The 20,066-nt window shown below is 52.1% G+C and overlaps 2 protein-coding genes across 2 annotated transcripts in view; one reads left to right on the top strand and one right to left on the bottom strand.

Moving 5' to 3' along the window:
* The window catches only part of lhfpl5a (LHFPL tetraspan subfamily member 5a), a 2,247-nt gene extending 532 nt beyond the window's left edge, over positions 1 to 1,715 (top strand). The window contains exons 2-3 of the mRNA XM_086168675.1: positions 1,292 to 1,528; positions 1,615 to 1,715. Of these exons, the coding sequence (XP_086024801.1) occupies positions 1,292 to 1,528; positions 1,615 to 1,625 (248 nt within the window). The 3' untranslated portion in view covers positions 1,626 to 1,715. The remainder of the gene's footprint in view (positions 1 to 1,291; positions 1,529 to 1,614) is intronic.
* A 552-nt stretch (positions 1,716 to 2,267) lies between these two features.
* On the bottom strand, positions 2,268 to 19,643 carry srpk1b (SRSF protein kinase 1b). The gene is made up of 16 exons (XM_086168672.1): positions 19,555 to 19,643; positions 18,901 to 18,955; positions 8,888 to 9,015; positions 8,654 to 8,762; positions 8,495 to 8,582; positions 8,313 to 8,400; positions 8,051 to 8,157; positions 7,800 to 7,965; positions 7,021 to 7,046; positions 6,698 to 6,923; positions 6,109 to 6,456; positions 5,908 to 6,005; positions 5,680 to 5,787; positions 3,967 to 4,036; positions 3,800 to 3,892; positions 2,268 to 3,374 (listed from the first exon to the last, which is right to left on the bottom strand). The coding sequence occupies exons 1-16, from the start codon at positions 19,565 to 19,567 to the stop codon at positions 3,190 to 3,192; spliced, it is 1,908 nt and encodes a 635-aa protein (XP_086024798.1). The 5' UTR covers positions 19,568 to 19,643; the 3' UTR covers positions 2,268 to 3,189.
* Between the last annotated feature and the right edge of the window lie 423 nt (positions 19,644 to 20,066).

Here is a 20,066-nt window from a genome sequence, read left to right as displayed (position 1 = left end):
ACGCGCCCCAAACGAGCCAAACCGAAGGTCTTCTTCTTCTTCTTCTTCTTCTTCTTCTTCTTCTTCTTCTTCTTCTTCTTCTTCTTCTTCTTCTTCTTCTTTTTCTTCAGGTGTCTCCACAGCGAGTCCACTTTCTCCATCTAACCCTATTCTCTGGATCCTCCTCTCTCACACCAGCTACCTTCATATCTTCTCTCACAACGTCCATAAATCTTCTCTTTGGTCTTCCTCCAGACCTCCTGCCTGGCAGCTCCAATTCCAGCATCCGTCTACCAATATATTCTCTATCCCTCCTCTGTCCATGACTCAACCATCGAGCTGTGATTGGACGAGAGGCGGGTTGACTCCGGACCAATCATAGGGACGCATATAGAGACGTTCACCCTCTCATTCACACATCTGGACCATGTAGGGAAGGGATGGGCAAACTTTTTGGTTCAGGGGCCGCATTGACTTTTAAAATTTGACAGACGGACCGGATCAGCACAAGATACGATACATATAGAAAAAAAAAATAGAATTAAAAAAAGCATTCGCTAACTGTACATATCAGACTTTGACATTTGCTTTAAAAATAAAACCAGCTTGGTTTTGAAGGCTTTGACGTTTGCTTGCATTTCATGCACAAAGCAGTTTTTTCCTTTTAGCTTCACGTCCACTTCATTCATGTGTGTCAGTTCGTCCACAGTAAAGGATAAATCACAAAGCCGATCTGTGACATTCAGCTCAGGAAAAGTAGCTCCAAAAATGAAATGATCTCCAGTTTGAGCTCCATCAGTCATTGATCCAATCAATCAATCATTCATATCAAGTATGAATTCTGTATCGATCTTTGGCGGGCCGGATTCAAAAGGCCAACGGGCCAGATTTGGCCCGCGGGCCGTAGTTTGCCCACCCTGATGTAGGGTCTCCACTGAACCTCAGAGATGGGGGAGAACATGGAGACTCCACGGCGCAGATGATGAATGAATGAATGGATGAATGAATGAATGAATGAATGAATGGCACATTGTTTGATGACAACAAATGAGAAAATCTAGATTCACAGTTGCAGGGAAATTGGGATTTAGGGAAACAAAGCTCAAGATGCTCGGCGTTGCTAAGCAACAACCGCCTGTGTGTGTGTGTGTGTGTGTGTGTGTGTGTGTGTGTGGAGTGCTGGCTTGATCTCATTCTGTCGCTTTAAAAAGATCAAACAAGGCGTGCACTCTTCAACAGACACCTCAAGGTTTTGGAAAATATTCCAAACGGTCCTGCAGGAACCTCCATGCTCTCCCGCCCCCCCGCTCAGGTACCTGCATGGTGATCGGCTGCATGATCTATCCTGACGGCTGGGACTCGGACGAGGTGAAGCGTATGTGCGGCCAGCGGACCGACAAGTACACCCTGGGCAACTGCACGGTGCGCTGGGCCTACATCCTGGCCATCATTAGCATCATGGACTCGCTGGTGCTCTCCTTCCTGGCCTTCAGCCTGGGGAGCCGGCAGGACAAGCTGCTGCCCGAGGACTTCCAGGTGGAGGGGAAAGGTAGATGCGTCGGGGGAGGAGAGGAACGTCTGATTTTACGCTAAAATGTTCAGCTCTTCCAACCGTTTTTTCCTTCCCGTCTCCAGACGAGGCTTAGCAGCCCGGCGGACCTTCAGGAGACCTTCTCAGACCTTCAGGAGACCTTCTTGGTCCTCAGGAGACAAGCCGTGTCCCCGTCTGCCGGCGGCTCCAACCTGAAAACCCCATACATGTTGTAAAACACGCCGTCGGCCTAAAGTGTGATTAAACTGAATTCATGGAAAAATAATTAGAAGATTGCCTTTGGTGATTTTAAAGCCCAGGAGGAACACACACACACACACACACACACACACACACACACACACACACACACACACACACACTTGAATCTGGTGCAGGAAGGAGTTATCACGTGTGAGGTGTTTCCTGCATCTTCTGGCAACATCTGCCTCCACCTCACACTAACTCCATCCATAGACCTTCTCTCTGCTCTTCCTCTGGACCTCCTCCGACCTCCTCCAGGCTGGATTCAGACCATCTTAGTCTGACGTGGATCTCCAGAACACCTAACCAGCTCCGTCCCTCCGATGGACACCTTTGTGAAGGTAACAGAAGACGCCTGTTCAAGGCGCCTCCAACACGAACACCTGCGACCCTTCATCTCCGACCGAGGACGCCGTCCTCCTCGAGAGGAACGGATCTCCAGCGGACCTTCACGGCTCTGAAGGTCAGACGGTGGACGAGGCGAACACCAAGCTAGATTGGAAATGTTCTTTTATTATTCATATCGACTACAGAAAAATAGGGCAGAGGTGGACAGGTGACAGTAGAAAACCTGCGGTTCGGCGTCATGACAGCATCTGTATGAATACAATCGTCTTTCTGGGGAAAAATAAACCCTTCACAATTCTTTAACGTGTTTCAAAAACATTGCAAAAAGAAAAAAAAGAACCCTTTCAACCTTCCCGGGCGGCAGGTCGTCCACTCTTGTTCCGGCTCGCCGTGCAGAGGAGCATCAGGACCTCATCCGGGGCGCCCCGGACCCGCTGCGCCTCGTCGCCACGGCGACGACTGAAAACTTAAAAGTGTGTGTGGAAGCGACTTCCGTTCACGGCCGGCACGTCGACGGACGCTCGTGGGACAGAAGAGCTCCCGGCGGCGCGAATAACACGTGTCTCTCGTTACGCTTGTTAGCGTTAGCATTTTTAAACAGCCAAAAGGCAGAAAAGCTGGAAAAAAAAAAATGAAAAAAAAAAAAACAAAAAACGCACGGATCTTGGCTTATCTGTGATTGCGGCGGCGACAGCGGCGGCGCGATGGCGTCTCCCCGGGAACTATCTCGCCCCCTGCGCTGGAAGCCAGGAGCAACATCTGACGTCCGTTAAATGTGAAGAGCGCCTCCGGACGGGAAGCGGTAAAAGAAAACCAAAAAAAAAAAAAAAAAAAAAAAAGAGAAAAAAAAAACAAAAAAGGTCCTGCATCTTCTATGTCAGCGTGATCCACGGAGCTTCTGCACGGATGTGTGTGTGGGGGCGTCGGGGGGGGCGGACACGTGGGGGTTGCAGGCACGATGCAGTCACAGGCTCTAGCAGACATGAGTGTGTTTGAGTTTCAAGCCCGGAGTTTTCACGCCTGAACGCGTCCAAGGCTCGGCGGCCGGCGAGGAGCTCCGGCGGCCTCTAGGACGAGAGCCAGGGGTGGGAGAGGCACTGGGCGGCCGTGGCCCTCCGCTCGGGCACCAGGTCCAGCATGGGCTGCAGGAAGGAGCTGAAGGAGAAGGCCTCCTCCTTGGGCCACTCGTACTTCTCCACCAGCACGTCCAGGAGGCCCCACGGCTTCAGCTTGGTGATGTGTCGCAGGTCACCTGGGAGGAAACCACTAGCGTTAGCGCGTCGCGTCCGGGGACCTCCGAGCGTCCTCGGATCCGCGGCTCGGTTCCTCCGCTCCTTCTCTACGAGGCGGAGACCGATCGCGGGCCCGCATATCGAGACCAGACCGTTCGCTCGCTTGTTCAAGAGATCACGCGACGTTCACCCTGGATCGCGCAGGATCTGCTCCGTCGGGGGTCCAGACCGATCCTTCACGGTCCGCGTGATGAATTCAAAAATCAGACGGAGCTCCCCCGGCGGGGTGGTTGCGAGGTTAAGAACCCGCCGTGGCGAATCCTAAACGCGGGTCGTGTGGAGCAGATGGGCGCTCCCCGGAGCCGCCAGGTGCTCGGCCTACATCGCAGCTTCCGCACCAAATACCCCGTCTAACTCGCGGGATGCATGGTGGGCGCGTGTTTACCTTTCTTGGTGAAGAACTCCTTGGAGTATTTCCCCGCCAGGATGAGCTTGCGAGGAACTTTCCCGAGCAGCTCGATGATCAGGGCTATGTGGTCTGCGGAGTCAAACGCAGCGGCGGTCAACGATTGGAGGATCTCCCGAGGTCGACGGTCGAGTCGGGGCACTGACCTTCATCGCGGGAATAATCCTCCCCGGAGTGAGGTTCGAACAGATAGTCTCCGGTGGCGAGTTCGAAGGCCTGGGTGAGGAGGGAGAGGAGGGTTTACGACCGATCGCCGTCACGATCGCGCCCGTGCGACAATCTGAGAGCTGTCGATTAATAGACAGGAGGAACCTCCGAGGACGTGCAGGGTGCACGCCGTCCGACTCCTCCGGGCCAGCTGAAATAACCACCGACGTGGTGTTTGAAACCGACGTTGCGCGTGAAGAGGCGTTTAAAGACCGTGGGACGCGCCGCCACCGCTAAGCAGCCCGGAGAGAACGGTGGAAAAACACCAGCGAGGCGCGCGACTCGTCCACGGGGAGACGGAGGAGTTTAGATACCGAGAGCGAGAACATCGTCTGTGAGAAGAGAAGGAGGAGGTTTGGACGGACGAGGCCACGATGAACGTCCAGAATCTGCAAGTTGCATTTAGCAACACATTGTAGTTTTAAGTGTAGCGAGGAAGTTGAGAAAGGCAACGAAAGCACCAAAGAAACACTTTATAGCCTTGACTTTGACACTTTATGGTTTTATTTGTATTTCTTATTCTCCCTCCTTCCTACTATTATTTATTATTGTTATGTTTTACTTGAAACTCTGGCACAACACTTTCCTTCGGGATAAATAAAGTTGTTCTTATTCTTATTCTTTTTCTCAAAAATCTGTGGTGAGAAATCAACCTAAAAAATCTGGAATAAAAATTGGATCGCTGATAAAAAAATCTAGATTTTGAATCGCCGTTTGCGTTTTTTTTTTTAATGTATCTATTATTTCAATCGTTTCATGGTAAAATAAGCATTTTCTAAGGTGACGACCAACCAGACCATGGTGTTCAGTATCCCGGGCTCTGATTGGCTCATTAAGCGCAGCATGCGTTCAGCCGCTCAGAAGAGGCCGGGGATGTTGACAAGAGCACGGAGGAGGTGGACTGGAGAGCAGGGAGGGTCGGACGGCTTTCAAATCCTTAGAAAGAACATCAAAATGGTTGCTACCTTGCAGATTTTCCTTTAAAAGGCAGGAGCAGATGATTTGTGATTTCTTATTTAAAAGCCGGGGCTGGAAGAGATTTAATGGGGGAATTTAATTTGCTATCGGAGCCCTTTGAGTTACGAGCTCCGTCGCGTGGAGACATGACGGCACCTCCGGGAAAGAGGCTGCTGAACGAGTCTGAAAGGGAGTTTGTGTCCGGCGGTCACCATTCCCGCTTCCCGACCTCCTCCGAACCTGCCAAAGTGCTTCTGAGCAGGACGCTGACTTCCATGACGGTTCCACGCAGAGGTCAAAGGTCACCCGTGTCGTGTTGCACACAGACAAGGACGTCCCTCTACTCAACCCGTGGATGAGGCGCTTTCTGACAAGATGAATCCAGATCGGCTTTTATTTCATCAATAATAAGACCTCATATCTCCTCCACTTAAATCGCGTGTTTTCATTCCACGGCGCTTTACGCTGACAAAGTACTTCTGCAGGTCTTCAAAACACAACCACGTGCAAGAAACACAGCCTGAGGCAACCAGGACCTTCTGCTGCCGACAAGAGGGCGTCTGCTGAGGACACACACACTTTCACAGGGAACGGGTAGAATAGAAGCCGTCAGGGAGACGTTCCGACCGCTTGCGACCTCAAATCCTCAGTGTGTGTGTGTGTGTGTGTGTGTGTGTGTGTGTGTTGACTCGTACCATGCAGGCCGTGCTCCAGATATCTGCGGGTGTGCTGTAGCCGGATCCTATTAGCACCTCCAGCGAGCGGTACTGCCGGGTCTGGATGTCGTCGGTGAAGTGTTTGTGCTTTGGAGACGAGGACAACAGAGCGGTGAGGCTTTGGGCTGGACGGGTAAAACCTGCAGAGATACCGGATAAAAACATTCCCGACGGAGGAAGGAAGGAAGGAAGGAAGGAAGGACTCACCACCCAGCAGGCGTTGCCGAGGTCGGCTATCTTCACCTGCAGCTTGTCGGCGTTGACGGGCTCCAGGGGGTTCACCAGCATGCTCCCTGAAGCTCCTCCTGAAATGGGACGGGAGAGTACAGAGACCCCGAGGCTTCCAATTGATTTCAAATTGAAATGTGTGTGTGTGTGTGTGTGTGTGTGTGTGTGTTATCTCCTGACCTAGACCTTTGTTCTCTCCTTGGGTGTCCATCTGGTCCTCCTTCCTGGCGTCCTTGCTGCCCTTCGGGTCTTCGTCGGCAGCCTGGGGCCGCGGCGGCTGATCCTCGGGCTCGGTGGACGAGCAGTCGCGGGTCTGACGGTCGTCCCGGTCGGCTGGCGTCTCGCCGCGTCCCTCCGCACGGTTGGCGTTCCGCCGGTCCTCCAGATCCTCCGTGGAAGGCTTGGTCCCGCACGGCTGGCTGTCCGGGCTGGCCTCGCTCTCCGTCAGAGAGGCGTGGCCGTTGCAGTTGACCTCCGCGGCGTTCTCCTTCTGCCTCGGCGGCGGTGGATGCTCCTCCTCGGGAGAGTCTGCAGCAGAGATCTTTCTTCATCAGGACATGTTTGACAGCCTTCTTCTGCTCATCGCCTCCATCTAAGCTTCTCCTCAGACACCGGCTAACTTCCGGTTCTCGACAAAGACCTCGGCATCCTCCGGACCGTCTCCGTCTAGACTCCAGAACATCTAACCTGCGCCGTCTCTCTGATCCTCTCCCGTCTCGTCTCAATTCCTATTGGCCGGTCCTTGAAGGAGGAGCGTCCGGATGCCCACCTGTGACGGCGTGACTCGCGATGTCCTGCAGCGTGGCCGACGCCGAGACGGCGGCCGAGGACGCCGTGTCCTCGGCGGTCTCCGTCGTCTCCTCCTCGTCCTCCTCGTCTCCGCCCTCGGGCGTCGCCGCCACCTCCATCTGCTGGATGCTCCTCTCCAGCATCTCCGCCTGCTTCTTCTGCTTCTTCTTCATCCTCCTCTTCTTGTTCTTTGACATCTTGGCCGTCTGGGAGGAGGGCGAGAACAAGCGGAGCTTCATCTGAATCCGTCAAAGGCCTCCAGAATCCCCATGGGTTTATTTCAAAATCAAAACACGGACTCACTGGTTTTGGCGCTGGAGCCGTGCTCACTGTGGAGAGACAGGAAGAGGACGGTCAGCTTCAGTCATACCTTGACCGAGGAGAGGAATGGGTTCTCTATCCTCAACTCTAGTGGCTCCAGCCTTAATGCTACAATGCTATGCTAAATGTAATGTGCACGGTTTGCCTTATTTAATGTCTAAACTCCATTTATGGACAGAGTGAAGCCGCCCCTTGTTTGAAAAACAATCACTCCGTCCCCGACCGGCTTTCAACGACTCTTCCGACGCCTCGTCCGTCCACGTTCCCGCCGCAACGAATCCCCGTAAACGTCTCCTATCTTCTCGCGGACGACGCTCTCCGTCACCGTATCTCCCCCGCAACAACTTCTCCATCTCCTTAGAACATGTACCATGATTCTCTCTGGAGTAGCTCGCCGCTTTCCACGTGGGTGTCAAACACTCATCCCGCTCGCCGTCGACTCGGATCTGGCCTCCGATCTCAAAGCAGAAGCTGAGCGACGACTCGGATCTCGGAAACAGTCGTGATTCCACCGTGAGTCGGGTTTTGTCTTTCTCAGATCTGCTGTGGCTCCTACTTCCTTGCTGACACTGAAGCTCCCCTGTGCTGAGCTTCGCGCCTCTTTTTATTGTAGCGCTAAGCTCGTTTCTGACTCGGTAAAGAAACATTAACGCGTGGGATTTTCTCACAACTATGAAGTTTACAGAGCGGCCGGCAAGGACTGCCGCAAACAGAAACGTGACTTTGGTCGAACTGGGTCCAAAACAGGAGTGGACGCCGACCTGCAGAGCTGGAGGGCGGCGCCGCGCCGGCCTTCTGCCACTGAGTCGCCTCGGCGGCCATTTTCTTTATGTAGGGCTCGTTGACGGTCAGGAGGATGTTTTCCGGCTTGATGTCGGTGTGGATGATCTTACACTTGGTATGGAGGTAGTCCAGACCCTGCAGGACCTGCGGCGCAAAGTAGAACATCACCTCAGAGCTGCTTGGAGACACCAAAAGACGGCGGCTGCTGTCCCGCGGAGCCCCGGCGCACCTGTCGTATGATGCTTTTGACGCAGGGCAGCGGCAGACCTTGATAGTTGGACTTGATGATCCACTTGAGAAGGTGGTATCCCAGCACTTCGAACACCATGCACACGTCTGGAGAGGCGCCGAGTCAAGGGCGAGCGGAACATGGGGTTCTTCTGACGGACCGAACACACACGCTTTAACAGGTCTGGGATGAGGCGGGGCTTTTCCCGGACCTGTCCATCGTTCTCTGGTGGAGACGGCGTGGAGAAATCTCAAAAGGATACGAGTGCCGTTCATGCCGGAAACCTTGAAGTCGTCTAACAGCTGCACCACCTTCTCCCTGCTGGGGTCGCCGGGGTCGGTGTTTCTCACCTGGAGGAGACACAGGGGGCTCTATGAAGCGGCGGGGAATCCTAACTCGCCGCAATCTCCCGAGAAAACCTCGTGGGCGGTAGGTACGACGCACGGATTTGAGCAGCTTGATCTCGTCCAGAGCCGTCTCGGTGTAATGCTCGGCGCTCTTCACCACCTTCATGGCCACGAATCGCTTCTCCCTGAAAAGTTGAAACCGTCACATTCGCGCCGGGGGAAACGACGCCGCCGAAACTGGATGTCCCACGCTTACTGGATGTCCCACGCCAGCCACACGGTGGAGAAGTGGCCCCAGCCCAGCTTCCGGATCACATGGTACCTCCCGTTGAAAAGATCTCCGATCTTCACGTGGTGATACCCGCCTGGACGAAGCAGACAAATGAGGTCCAACTGTAAAAAGCATCTGCATGCGTTTCTATAATGATAATAAATAAGAAACACTGGTTTGCCTCCAGAGGAGGAGGAGGGAGCAGTGAGTCATCCGTACCCCTGCAGTAATCATTGGGGTCCTCCTGCTCGTCGTCATCCGAGCCCAGGATCTCCTCGTCCTGCTCGGGGAGCGGAGACTCGGCCTGGCCCGGCTGAGCACCGCCTCCACAACCATGAGGCTCTGGTCTGGAAGGGGAGGAGAGGAAAATAACTGTGACGAGTGAAGGATCCAGTTAGAGGGGGAGACGGAGGAGGAGAAGATTGTTCATGCAGAGACTCCGCGCAGAAAAGGGCCTCTGTGGGAATCGGAATCTATATGGAGGAAGCAAACAGCTAGCAGCTAACAAAGCCCTCTATCCTCTGATGATGTGCGATTTGCAAAAAAACAGATGGACGGACGAGAAGGTGAAGAAGACAACCGGCGGTTCGCGAACGTGTCTGATGACGTGACCGATTTAAAAAAACAACAACACAACACCAGCTGAGCATCGTGGCCTCCGAATCCCGGGACAGAAGCTTCTTGAGGTCCTGAAGTGTGAAAATCTGTCAACCAAGACCTAATAGCATTAAAGATTCACGGCACTGAAGAACAACTGGTGGTGATTCCACGACGCTTAAGATGAACAGGGTTGTGTTGTGTGAACACGGTCGGGTCAATTATTAAAGACGCCGCTCCGGTCGCTTGCTGGAAAGTCACAGAGACCCCTGAACAAAATCACAAAAACACAAGGCTTCCTGCATGATTCAAGACGGAAAACAAACAAGGAAAACAAGCAGATGATGGTCGCCTCCCACGACCCCGGCGCCTTCTCATCAGACATGAGCGTTCATCTTACTCAGCTCCTGGAAAACCTGGTGCGTAAAATGAAAGTTAATATTTCCCGGGATATAATTTGCAGCCGGCGGTGTGACTTCAGGCCGTAAACCCGTCGCCCGGGCGCTTTAAGAACGCAACCAGAGCCACGGAGCTCCACGGAGCTCCGAGGAATCTGACGTTTTAGGCAAATGCAGCCGCTGTCCGTGGTGCTGAAGCAGGAGGCTGCACCGCCAACGTATGGATGAAACTGAAGTCTGTGTGTGTGTGTGTGTGTGTGTGTGTGTATCCCTCTAGCCTACACACACACACACCAAACAGCTTTAAATAGTCTGCGCTTGTAAAGTGCTTTCATCACCTTGCGGTTCTAAAGTGCTTTACACTGGATCATATTCACAAACACACACACACACACACACACACACACACACACACACACGGCGGCAGAGTTACAATCAGGAACAACTGTTGGGGAGCACGAGGACACTTCTGCATGCAGACAGGAGGATTCAACCGCCAACCCTGGGCCACAGGCTCCGCCCCCAAACACCGTTTCACCGTCGAGCGCTAACGGAGGAGTCCATGTCGAGAAGGCAGCCACCTTCGGCGTGGGTAAATGTTGGCATCAGAAGACGTGTCGGTGCTTCTCAAATGACCGCGTGCTTTGTGTCACAGACGGTGATATTGTTTTCTTCCCGTCCTGCAGATCACCGTTGCAACCCGCCGCAGAAATAAAGCCATTCTGATCAACAAGAGGAAAGTGTTTACGAGTGAGCTGATGATGGTATCTCTGCAACGCTACCATCAAAATATCATCCCATAATAGCAGCTTGCTATCACGCCCCTGTGGCCCATGTGTGTGTGTGTGTGTGTGTGTGTGTGTGTGGGAGGCTACATTTTCATAAAAGATACAAATACAAGTTGCTTTTAATACACCCCTGCAGATTCACAGTTTTTTCTCTTAACTAGCATTAAAGTTTGACGCGTGCATGTGTGTGTGTGTGTGTGTGTTCCAGTGCAAAGCTCTTCTGTCAGGGTGAACTATTTGGTTCTTAAGCTCCCAAAACTTGTGAGGCATCTTGTGTCTAGCTGATATTCAGAGAGCGCTGTCGCAGCCTCCGAGACAAACCAACGCTGACCTGCTTTCCAAAAACCCGCAGATGGGAGGGAAACATCTCGGACTCTCCGTCAGGCCGAGATGAACCGGCGTCGCGTTTTTAAGTACCGGAGTTCACGGACACGGAGTTCTGGTTCGGAGGAGCGGGGCGTTTCTCCAGTCAGCTCACGCTCTGAGGGCTTCGGGCTTTCTCCCGGTGGCTTCAGCCGGTCAAGCAGGAGTTCGTGGATCCTGGACTGAAGGTGGTGAACTACATAGCGTTGCTGCACCAGCCCGGGCGCCTGCGGCATCCTCAGCCACGGACGCCGGCGTGGGATGTCCTATCCACGCTCCTGCCCTGAATAAAAGAGCGCGGCTTCATTTTTCTACCAAGACGTTTGAGGCGGCGAAGGCTGCACCCGGACTTCAACATCAGGAGATGATCCTCGGCTCTGGGAGAACAGGCTCCGGACCCTCATTACGACGGGCCGGAGTCCACCAGAGAGGCCAGGGTTTTTCCACACTGGCGCGCATGAGTGACAAAAACATCATGCCTTCCAAGTTTGTGCACGCAACTTTGTTGTTTTTTTTTTCCCGCCCCTCACTGCGGTGCAGACACAGCATCCTCCGATGGGCGACAACAAGGACGCGCACGCCGATTCGCGAGGCAAAACACAACCGGATCGATCGCCTTGACAACGAGGAGGAAAGGCGGTAGAAGAAGACGTCCCGGCAGCCAACGCTCTTACCTGCAAGATGCACGGATGCCCATGGGACGCGACGGAGGAGAGGTGGAGAAAGAAGCGTGGGTGTTAAAAAGAATCCTCACTCCATCCGTCGGGTGGGAAAAAGAAAAAGGAGGGGAGGGAAGGGAGAAAAACAGAGCGGAGGAGGAGAAAAAGAAGCGCCGACGAGAGCGACGACCGAAAGGCGGGGATTACGGAGAAGAAATACAGCAGATGTGCTGCAGCGTGAGACCTGGAGCTCAGGGAACCTCTGCACACTGGCTCACACTCACTTTCCTGTCACATTATAACCACTCTCTCTCTCTCTATCTCTACCTCCCTCTCTCCCTCTGACCGAGAACTCTCCTTGGCTGTCGTCAGCCTCTGGCCCGGCCCCTTTCCCTGACAGCTGGGGGATGATTGGGCGACGCAGCCCAGCACTGCATTGCAGGTGAGGGACGACATCAGCCACCCCTCCTCCTCCCCCTGACCAAAACAACCCCCTCCTCCTCCTCCTCCTCCTCCTCCCCCACCCGGCATCTTTATCCTCCGCGGCAGGCACGGGAGAAGCGTCCGTTTATTTAGGTCGGCCAAACTTTCACGCAACTGTAACAGAAGTCCGGCAACAGGTGAGAGGGACGGCGCGTACGGACGGCGTGTTCGCCGCGGTCCCTCGGAAAGCAGGGAAAGCTGCCCGAGAAGGCAACCTTCTCTGCTTTCAAAGTTCGAGCTCCCGGACGGCGAGAATTCTATCAACCAGTAGCGGACGCTACGTGACAAATTTAGCCCCGCTTTGTTGAAAGCGTGGATTGGCCGTTTCACGACAGCCTGACGTCGACAGGTCTGAACGTGGACGCAACGCCGCTGTAATACTTCAGGGCTGTAGAGTAATTTGTCCACCGGTTGGCGCCAGACATCCTGACAGTGTCTTCTGGCTTAACGAAATAAGCAAAATATTAACTCTGTCAAGATTCAGCGCATGGCTAATAAGTTCATGCAGTGCCCAATCTATGGGCTGATGGAAGCTAACATTTGCTAGCTAGCGGTTAGCTATAAACAGTCCATAACACGCGAATGATTATTGAATCTTGAATAGGACGGTCACAAGATTAATTCTGCCATACAACATCTGTAATCTGAATATGTCAAACGTTAATTGTTGTTTTTCCTGGGGTGAAATATATAAAAATCAGAAGCGAGTGCCGTAACACTGAATTTGAACTGGTTTTCAGAGAACTGGTTTCAAGAGGCAAAGCGTTAAAATGAATCTGGTATTAGTTTGAAGGTATTTACAGCGAGTATTTGCACTCCTGCATCGTAACCTGGGCAGGGCCAGAGAGGATTTGGGGCCATACCACGGAAGCTCGCTACCGAAGACCGGAAAATAAAATTAAAGTTTCTCCGCAGCGCTCGAAGTGTTCAGTTGTGTCGAGCCAAGAATGAAATCAAGGTGCGGGTTGTCGCCAGGTTACGGCTCCACAAACACCTCCTTATTCAGAGCTAATGTCAATCAATAAGTTAACCTCATGTGACTCCAGAGCGGATGCGATGCTGGTGTCGTCAAATTAATTCATACAGATTAGGTCGGATGCAGCCGGCGCTCCTGTTACACAGCCACTTCTGATGAAGATGTGAACAAGTTAAATGGCGGACAAAGTGTGCGGAACCACCAGGCTTCTGCAGCCAAAACAACAAAACGAAAGCAGGGCAACCATGTTTGGCCAGCGCGCTGCAGGGATTTAGTCCCAGTTCATTGGAAAAAGACTGCAGAAGAACCAGAAATACAGGAGTGACCATTTCAACGCAGGAGTTCGGGGAATATAAATCCAGTCTCCTACACGGACACGATGTTCTCTGATGTCAGCAGCCATTTACATCAAGTTAATAAGAAGTCGAGCAGGTCCGGCTTGTCGTTTTCCAAGAATCAACGCCCTCTGGACGTGGACGTCGTGATTCACCGCCAAAGAAAAACAAATTTGTGGTGCGTCGCGGCACAACCGCTTCCTCCACGAGGGACGCAACCGAGTGAGCGCTTCGGCGAGGCGGTTGCGCCCTTGCAAACGTGCGCTCGAAAGATATGTACGTGTCGGAGAGGAGAGTAGGCACAGAAACGGGATTTGTTGACCGCTTTTTGCTGTGAACGGACAAAGTGCACAAAGATACAGCGGACCCTCGCTTTTCGCGGGAGTTTCGTTCCAAGACCCTCCGCGAAAAAGTGCATTTTCATGATCATTTTGATGGTATTTACAGATATATTAACCATCAACGAACCTCACTCTTTACAAACCTCCTGCAAACTGTTAAAAACCCACCATCGACTGTATTAACACGTATAAACACATTTGCTGGGGCGTTTCGAAGGCATCGTAAGGCGTGGGGGATCCCCAAAAAATACAAGACACTTTCACAAAGTAAATAGCACAAAGTGGACACTATTCACAATTATGCCAACGGCAGCGAAGCGGACCGGGACGTTGTATGGTGGGCAAAACCCACGAGGAGATCAGCCAGAAGATCAACATGAGGAACAGAACCACACGTTAAATCAGCCAATAGCGTGCCGAGTACGGATCTACTCGGCCAATGGTGTTCCGAATAAGAACCGGCGTGGGTGCAATGATAGGAGCCGGAGTCCACCGTGTTGGGTATCTAGCAAAGGAGATTTGTTTTATTCAATTAATTTTACTATATTTTTTTCTGCTTTTTTCTTCTTAGGCTAGAATATGGCTATTTTATCACAGAAAAAAAAAAATAGAAGTACTGCAAAAAACTGATAAGGAATGATAAATCACAAGAAAAATCTGCAAAGTAGCAAGGGTGCAAAAGCCAAGCCATATATCCAGATCCACTTTATATGGACGAATAAAAGAGACCCTTAACTTAGAACGTCGAGAATGGCCACTAAAGAGCGTGAGGTTATTTCTATTCCATCCTCGTCGAGGCTGATTTAAGCATCGCGGTGACTTCTGCACTTCAGAGACCTCTGAGGGTTGAGAGCGTTGATGGAACTGTGCATCAAGGGCTCTCCAGCTATCTTTCCCGGGGCTCAGAGGCCAGAACACATCTAACGGGCCAGTGGTCGTATTTTACCGCGTCCTCGCTTCTTTAGCTCTTCTGTAACTCCACGTGGGTGATTTAAGTGGTGGCTTTTTGCCGGAACCTCAGGAATGGCCAGATCTAGGCGGAAAACCGCAAACAATAATACTTTCGTCCAAATAAGCTTCTTTTGAGGAGCTTTGGGAGCAAGTTGGAAGGGACAGAATCGTTTGAGCAAACCGGCCGCCATCCAGGACCCATACGCTTCTAGAGTCAGGAACTGCAGACAATGGGTTCCCCAGTCTCCCCTCAACTGCAGACCAAGCACGGATCCCCAGGACGTCTCACACACCAGCACTCGTACCTGACCGTGGCCTCGTATCTTCATCGATCTCATCGACCTCCCGGAGCACATTGCTCATGCAGGTCATCACCTTATGGCTGAAAAGGACCGCGCACTCTGCACTTGTATAATGTTCTTGTCCGGTGGTTGTTTACCTGCGCGTCAGTACGAGGTGCTTTTGAGCATCTGAAAGGGAGCGCCTTCTTAATCTATGTCTATAAAAACTCACCATACATTTGTTAAAATCACAGAATGAATACTGCACGTCTGAACTTCAATCGTATTTTGAGTATTTCATTTCATTCCCTCTGCGGTGGCATACGGGGCAAAACGGCAAATCCTCATTCCCTGTCCAAATATTCATGTATTTGACAGCAGGAATGGTGTATTTACTACCCTAAATGCAAATGAATTCTTTTCATCAGCCTATATAAATTGGAACAGTTGCACATTCGTTCATTTTTTCATTATCTCCGAGGCTTAGCCTGCACACCCCTGGGTTGCCGGGGGTGCTGAGAGCCATCGGGGTTCAACCCCGCATCAGCAACCTGTCAATCACAAGGCCGCAAGTTGAAGAAATACAACTATTCAGCCTCACATTCACACCAACAAGCAATTCGGGGACGTCAAATAACCTGCAGTGAGTTTTTGGACGGCGGCTAACGAAGAACGAGAACATGCTAACGCTGCACCCGAGCTGCGAGTGCTAATTACTCTACGGCCTGTTCTACCGAGTGCTGTTTTAAATCAACTGTGGATGAGAAACTTTCCATCTTTACAGCGTTTCACGTGATGCACGGCCGTTCAGCGTGGACATCCCTGTGAGCAGGGGTGATTGCGCGAACCGCGGCGGCGACAGAACCACCAGCCCTTGACATCCCCGTCATTCCCGTGCACACATCCGACATGACGCGGTGTCAGCATCTCCTCGTTTCTCCGAGCCTTGTTGTTTCCACCCATCCGCCCCCATTACATCTCCGGCAGAATAAACAAGAGGTGCCGAGGGAGGGAAGGAAAAGATAAATAAATATAAGCTCCGTGGGACGTAACGCTGCCGATAAGTCGAATCCGCTCCTCTTCGCCCTTCGGATAGAATCAACGCCAAGCTCGCAGGACGGCAGAACGACATTTATCTGTTACGAGACCTGAGGCGGCAGTGCACACACAGTCTGCAAGCGCATCCTCACACACTTGTCTGTTGGATTCAGGCGCTCATTCTTAGACAAATGTAATAATTATTCAACAAATATTCAGACCGGTGTAGTACTTTAACTTTTGGTGCCTTGCAGATGCCTGAGCTTGAATTCTTGCACTGCTTATAATTCCTTGTAGCCTTTTCTTAAAGATTCTTCTCTGCAGCTTCATTCGTGCTGCTCCTCACATTGTTGTTTTGCTAAAATCCAGATATCAGTTTCAGCTGCTTCCCCATTTCTCCCTCCTCGGATGGAAAAGGTCGGGGTGCAGCGTTGCAGTTTCACCACTGGATGGCACTGGAGTCAACAATAAACCTGAACGCGATCCAGGACCTTCTCGAACAACGGAGGGCAAAAACATAGATAAACGGAATAAGAGACGAACACAGTATCAAAATAAAGACAATTTTCTCGGCTACTAGCAAAAACAGAACAATATTTGTCATTTATATGAAGAGAAACACCCTTGAAACAACTTTGTTATCTAATAAACTGGATGATAAAGTTAACAGTTATGGAGGTATGAGCACACCTTCACTTCCCCCGAGACAACCGTACACGCTGAGTAATTTTTGAATTACTCTCGCTGACTTGCTGGGAAAGAACATCACGGTCGATAAACCCGCCGGGTGACAGAAAGAGACGGACAGAGCTGTGGCTAACTGCAGAGGGTAAAACATTTGAAGGGTTATGTAATAAACTGCAGTTATGGCAGGGAGACATGCCGGCAGATGAAGAGAGAAATAGGGAAAAAAAAAATTAAGAGAAAAAGGAACGCTCCGATGCCGCTGTGCCGTCTGCAGAAGCGGCTATTCAGAGTCCTGGAATTCAATCGGCCGCATTGGAAAGGAGAAACAAGTGGCTTCAAGCCTCGAGTGATGTGAAAATGACACTGTCGATCAGACGAGTTCAAACGACGGGCTCAGTAGCGAGCCGGGGGGGGGGAAACTCTGCCCGACACAACATCAATCCAGTTGTTACTTGCTTACACACACACAGACACACACACTAACAGGTAGTGAATTACCCAGGAGGGGCAACAGTCTGCATCTGCCTCCCTTAATGAAAAATACTCCAGCAAAACAAAGTTGTTGATGCTGTGAACCTTCTTTGGAGCACACACACACACACACACACACACACACGCACACACACAATGTGATGCTGCACTACTCACTTGCATGTGAGACCACTGGCTAGCTTCACCACAGCTGTATTGATGGAGTAAATCCAGTCCAGGAGCCACATGACCCTGGTCAATCTATCCTAAAACTGCTACCGTACGTGAGACGGGGCCCGGCCTGCGGAGAACCTGAGCCGGGGTCTGCAATCTGCCGGGGCTCCGGTCTGCGTCGTTTGAGCGCAGCGGCCGCGACGGAGCTGCCGAGGGTGAGGAGGAGGAGGAGGAGGAGGAGGAGTGTGATGGGGATACAGGAGAGCGTGGCAAAGGAGGGGAGAGACAGCCGGCCGTGCAAAGACCTTCATTTCCTTGACACTCCCCGTCTGGAAGACACCACGTTTTCGCAAAGCGAACACTTTCCCAACAGAAGACGCGTTTACCGGTGTCGCCGCAGCGCCTTTCCTCCGAATAGGACAATACAGAGGACACTATACATGTATAAAACTACAGAGAACCCAGTATGCTTGAACGGTGGGGTGTTTCTCCGGCAGCACGTGCAAATCTCAAGACGAAGCGCCGACTTTACCGCCAGCTAAAACACGACCACTGGAGGCACACCTACACCGACAACTTTGGCGACAAATACAGGGCCGGTTCTTCAAGTCGAGACCGAAAGAAAGGAGTGTCTCGGCCGACGGAGACGTGATTCGTGGAAAGAAAACCGAGCAGGCGTCACCGCCGGAAACACAGAAGAGCCGTCGCAGCGAAAGCAGCTGGGAGAGCCGAGCTGCTGCGTCCAGCAGTTCGTGGAGGAACATGACCAAACATCTACATAGAGGTCCGTGGAGGCACCGTGCACGGCCAACTGTCTGTGCCAGACACTGAAGGGAACCTTGAAGGCTTTGACCAGAGCCCACGTCTCTGCAGTGACACACAATTACACGTTATGCTGTAATTACGTCTGGCTTTTGAAGATGTAAACACTGTGTGGTAGTCAGCAATCCACGTTGACCGGTTGCAGAGAAGCCACGTGAAACGTTTGCCTCCCTGCTGATAAAGGATGGCCAAACCTCCGAGTGAATTTCTTTTTGCATCTGACAACCCGGTTACAAAGTCAGAGAGCTGTTTGTGTTTTTTTCTAACAGGCCCGGGACGACGCGCCTGTGCTTCTATTATGGCGCTACTCCCTCCGGTTTTTGTCTGATATGAAACGTGCAATGGAGGCGATAACATGGCGAGGCTCCTACGACGATGTCAAAGAGATGGCCGACGGCTGCCGTATTATTTCTTTTCCTTGATTCTTTTCTTTGCGATCTTTAAAATACTGTGTTTGTGTTGTAGGATTTTACATTCGGCTACGCAATAGAGTGACACATGGTCCGGGCCCGATGTACGCCGAGTCTTCTGACGAGAACCAGTTTGTATAAAAGTTCTCTTTCCCTACGTCAGCGATGATAAGAACACTCAAACGGGGTCTCGGAGCTCTGAACCCGACCACAATTAATGCCTGAGAGTTTAATTCAACATTTGAACAACAGCAGAGGGTCAAGAGGAGCGACGACAACGAGCCCAAACACATGATCGTGATTTAAAACTGCAGACGGTGTGAGTTTAGTGCCTTGAGATCCTGCTTTTTCCTCCGTTAAACCAGTGTGTTGTGTAAGTGTGCATCCCCGGGCTGCAGCGGGGCGGCCGAGGAGCGCAGCCCGGCCCGGGTGTCACACGGTGGGAGGCTCCAGCTTACTTTTTGCCGGCTTTTCTGGGCTTTGTCCTCTTCTTCCTGGCTTGCAGTGCGAGCACTGAAAAACAGGGACACGTCGGAAACTTTTAAGGGTAGCGGACAGACACGGGGCAGCGCGGTTCGGACGGGAAACGACTGTTTTCGGGCTCGTAAGGAGGGAGAGATCGGTGGAAATAAGGCCGGGGCCCGACGTGGAGCTAGCAGGTCTGCAGCCGCAGAGCCGGCCTTAGCGGCTCCCGCTGAGCCAAACTTAAGTTAGCCGCTAACGGCGGCACTCTTCCTTATCCACCCCGCGAAGTTACCCCTCGACCTGGGATACTTTTCTTTCCGTTCGCGACACGGTTCCCGATTTGTTTTATTTGAATTTCCCCTCCCGAACTTTCACCCCGGTGGAAAAGTTTTAGCGCAGATGGGATGCTAGCTCGCCGGCTAACGCTAGCATAGCGGCGGGACACACCGACACGGCATGGTCCGCGTTTACACCCCCTCCAACCGCCGCGGGCCTCCTCCGGACGTTAACTACTTTTTAAAATGTTTTCAAGGAATTCATCTACCGGGGGAAACTCCAGAGCTGTCTGTGTGTGTTTTTTTCTCGCTCCCACCCGAGTAAATTTTCACGTAACCCCCCCTTGAAAAAAAAAGTGATACGGACATTACCTTTTCTTTCCATGGTGACAACCAGTCAGGGGGCGAAGTTGCGTTCAAGGACCGGCGGCGCTGTGGGAAAACTGCGAAGTGCGCGGAAATGTGCGGGAGCGGCGGGTTGCTGTCATCCGGCGGGAGCGAGGGAGTGGGGAGTGGGGGGGGGGGGTGCGGGAGGAGGAGGGGGGGAGGCGTTGGAATCCGCGATGAGTTTCACGCAACGCATCGGAATGTGCGCTATTGTGCGCCTTCGCCGGCTGTAATTCCTCTGCAGGTGCCCTCGGCTGTGTTTCCACGCCTTGTGATAAAACACCATCCTGTCACTGTTGTGCACGCATTGCTACCGCCGTGCGCGGCGTGCACTGCGCCTGCAACCCAAATCTGAGAACAACAAAAGCTGTGATTCTAATAACATGTAAATAAACCTCTGTATCTAAGTATACGCATCCTGAGGTGTATCTTATTACGCCTTATTTATTAGCTGACTCTTCCTGTGTGCAACTTCCATGTAGCGTTGCAAAGGTTTT

The sequence above is a fragment of the Fistularia commersonii genome, chromosome 21 (assembly GCF_037954325.1).
Source record: "Fistularia commersonii isolate RoL2024-O1a breed Wild chromosome 21, RoL_Fcom_v1.0, whole genome shotgun sequence".
NCBI classification, from domain to species: domain Eukaryota; kingdom Metazoa; phylum Chordata; class Actinopteri; order Syngnathiformes; family Fistulariidae; genus Fistularia; species Fistularia commersonii.
The sequence above is the reverse complement of the archived record's forward strand: the minus strand, read 5'-3'. Positions and strand labels throughout refer to the sequence as shown.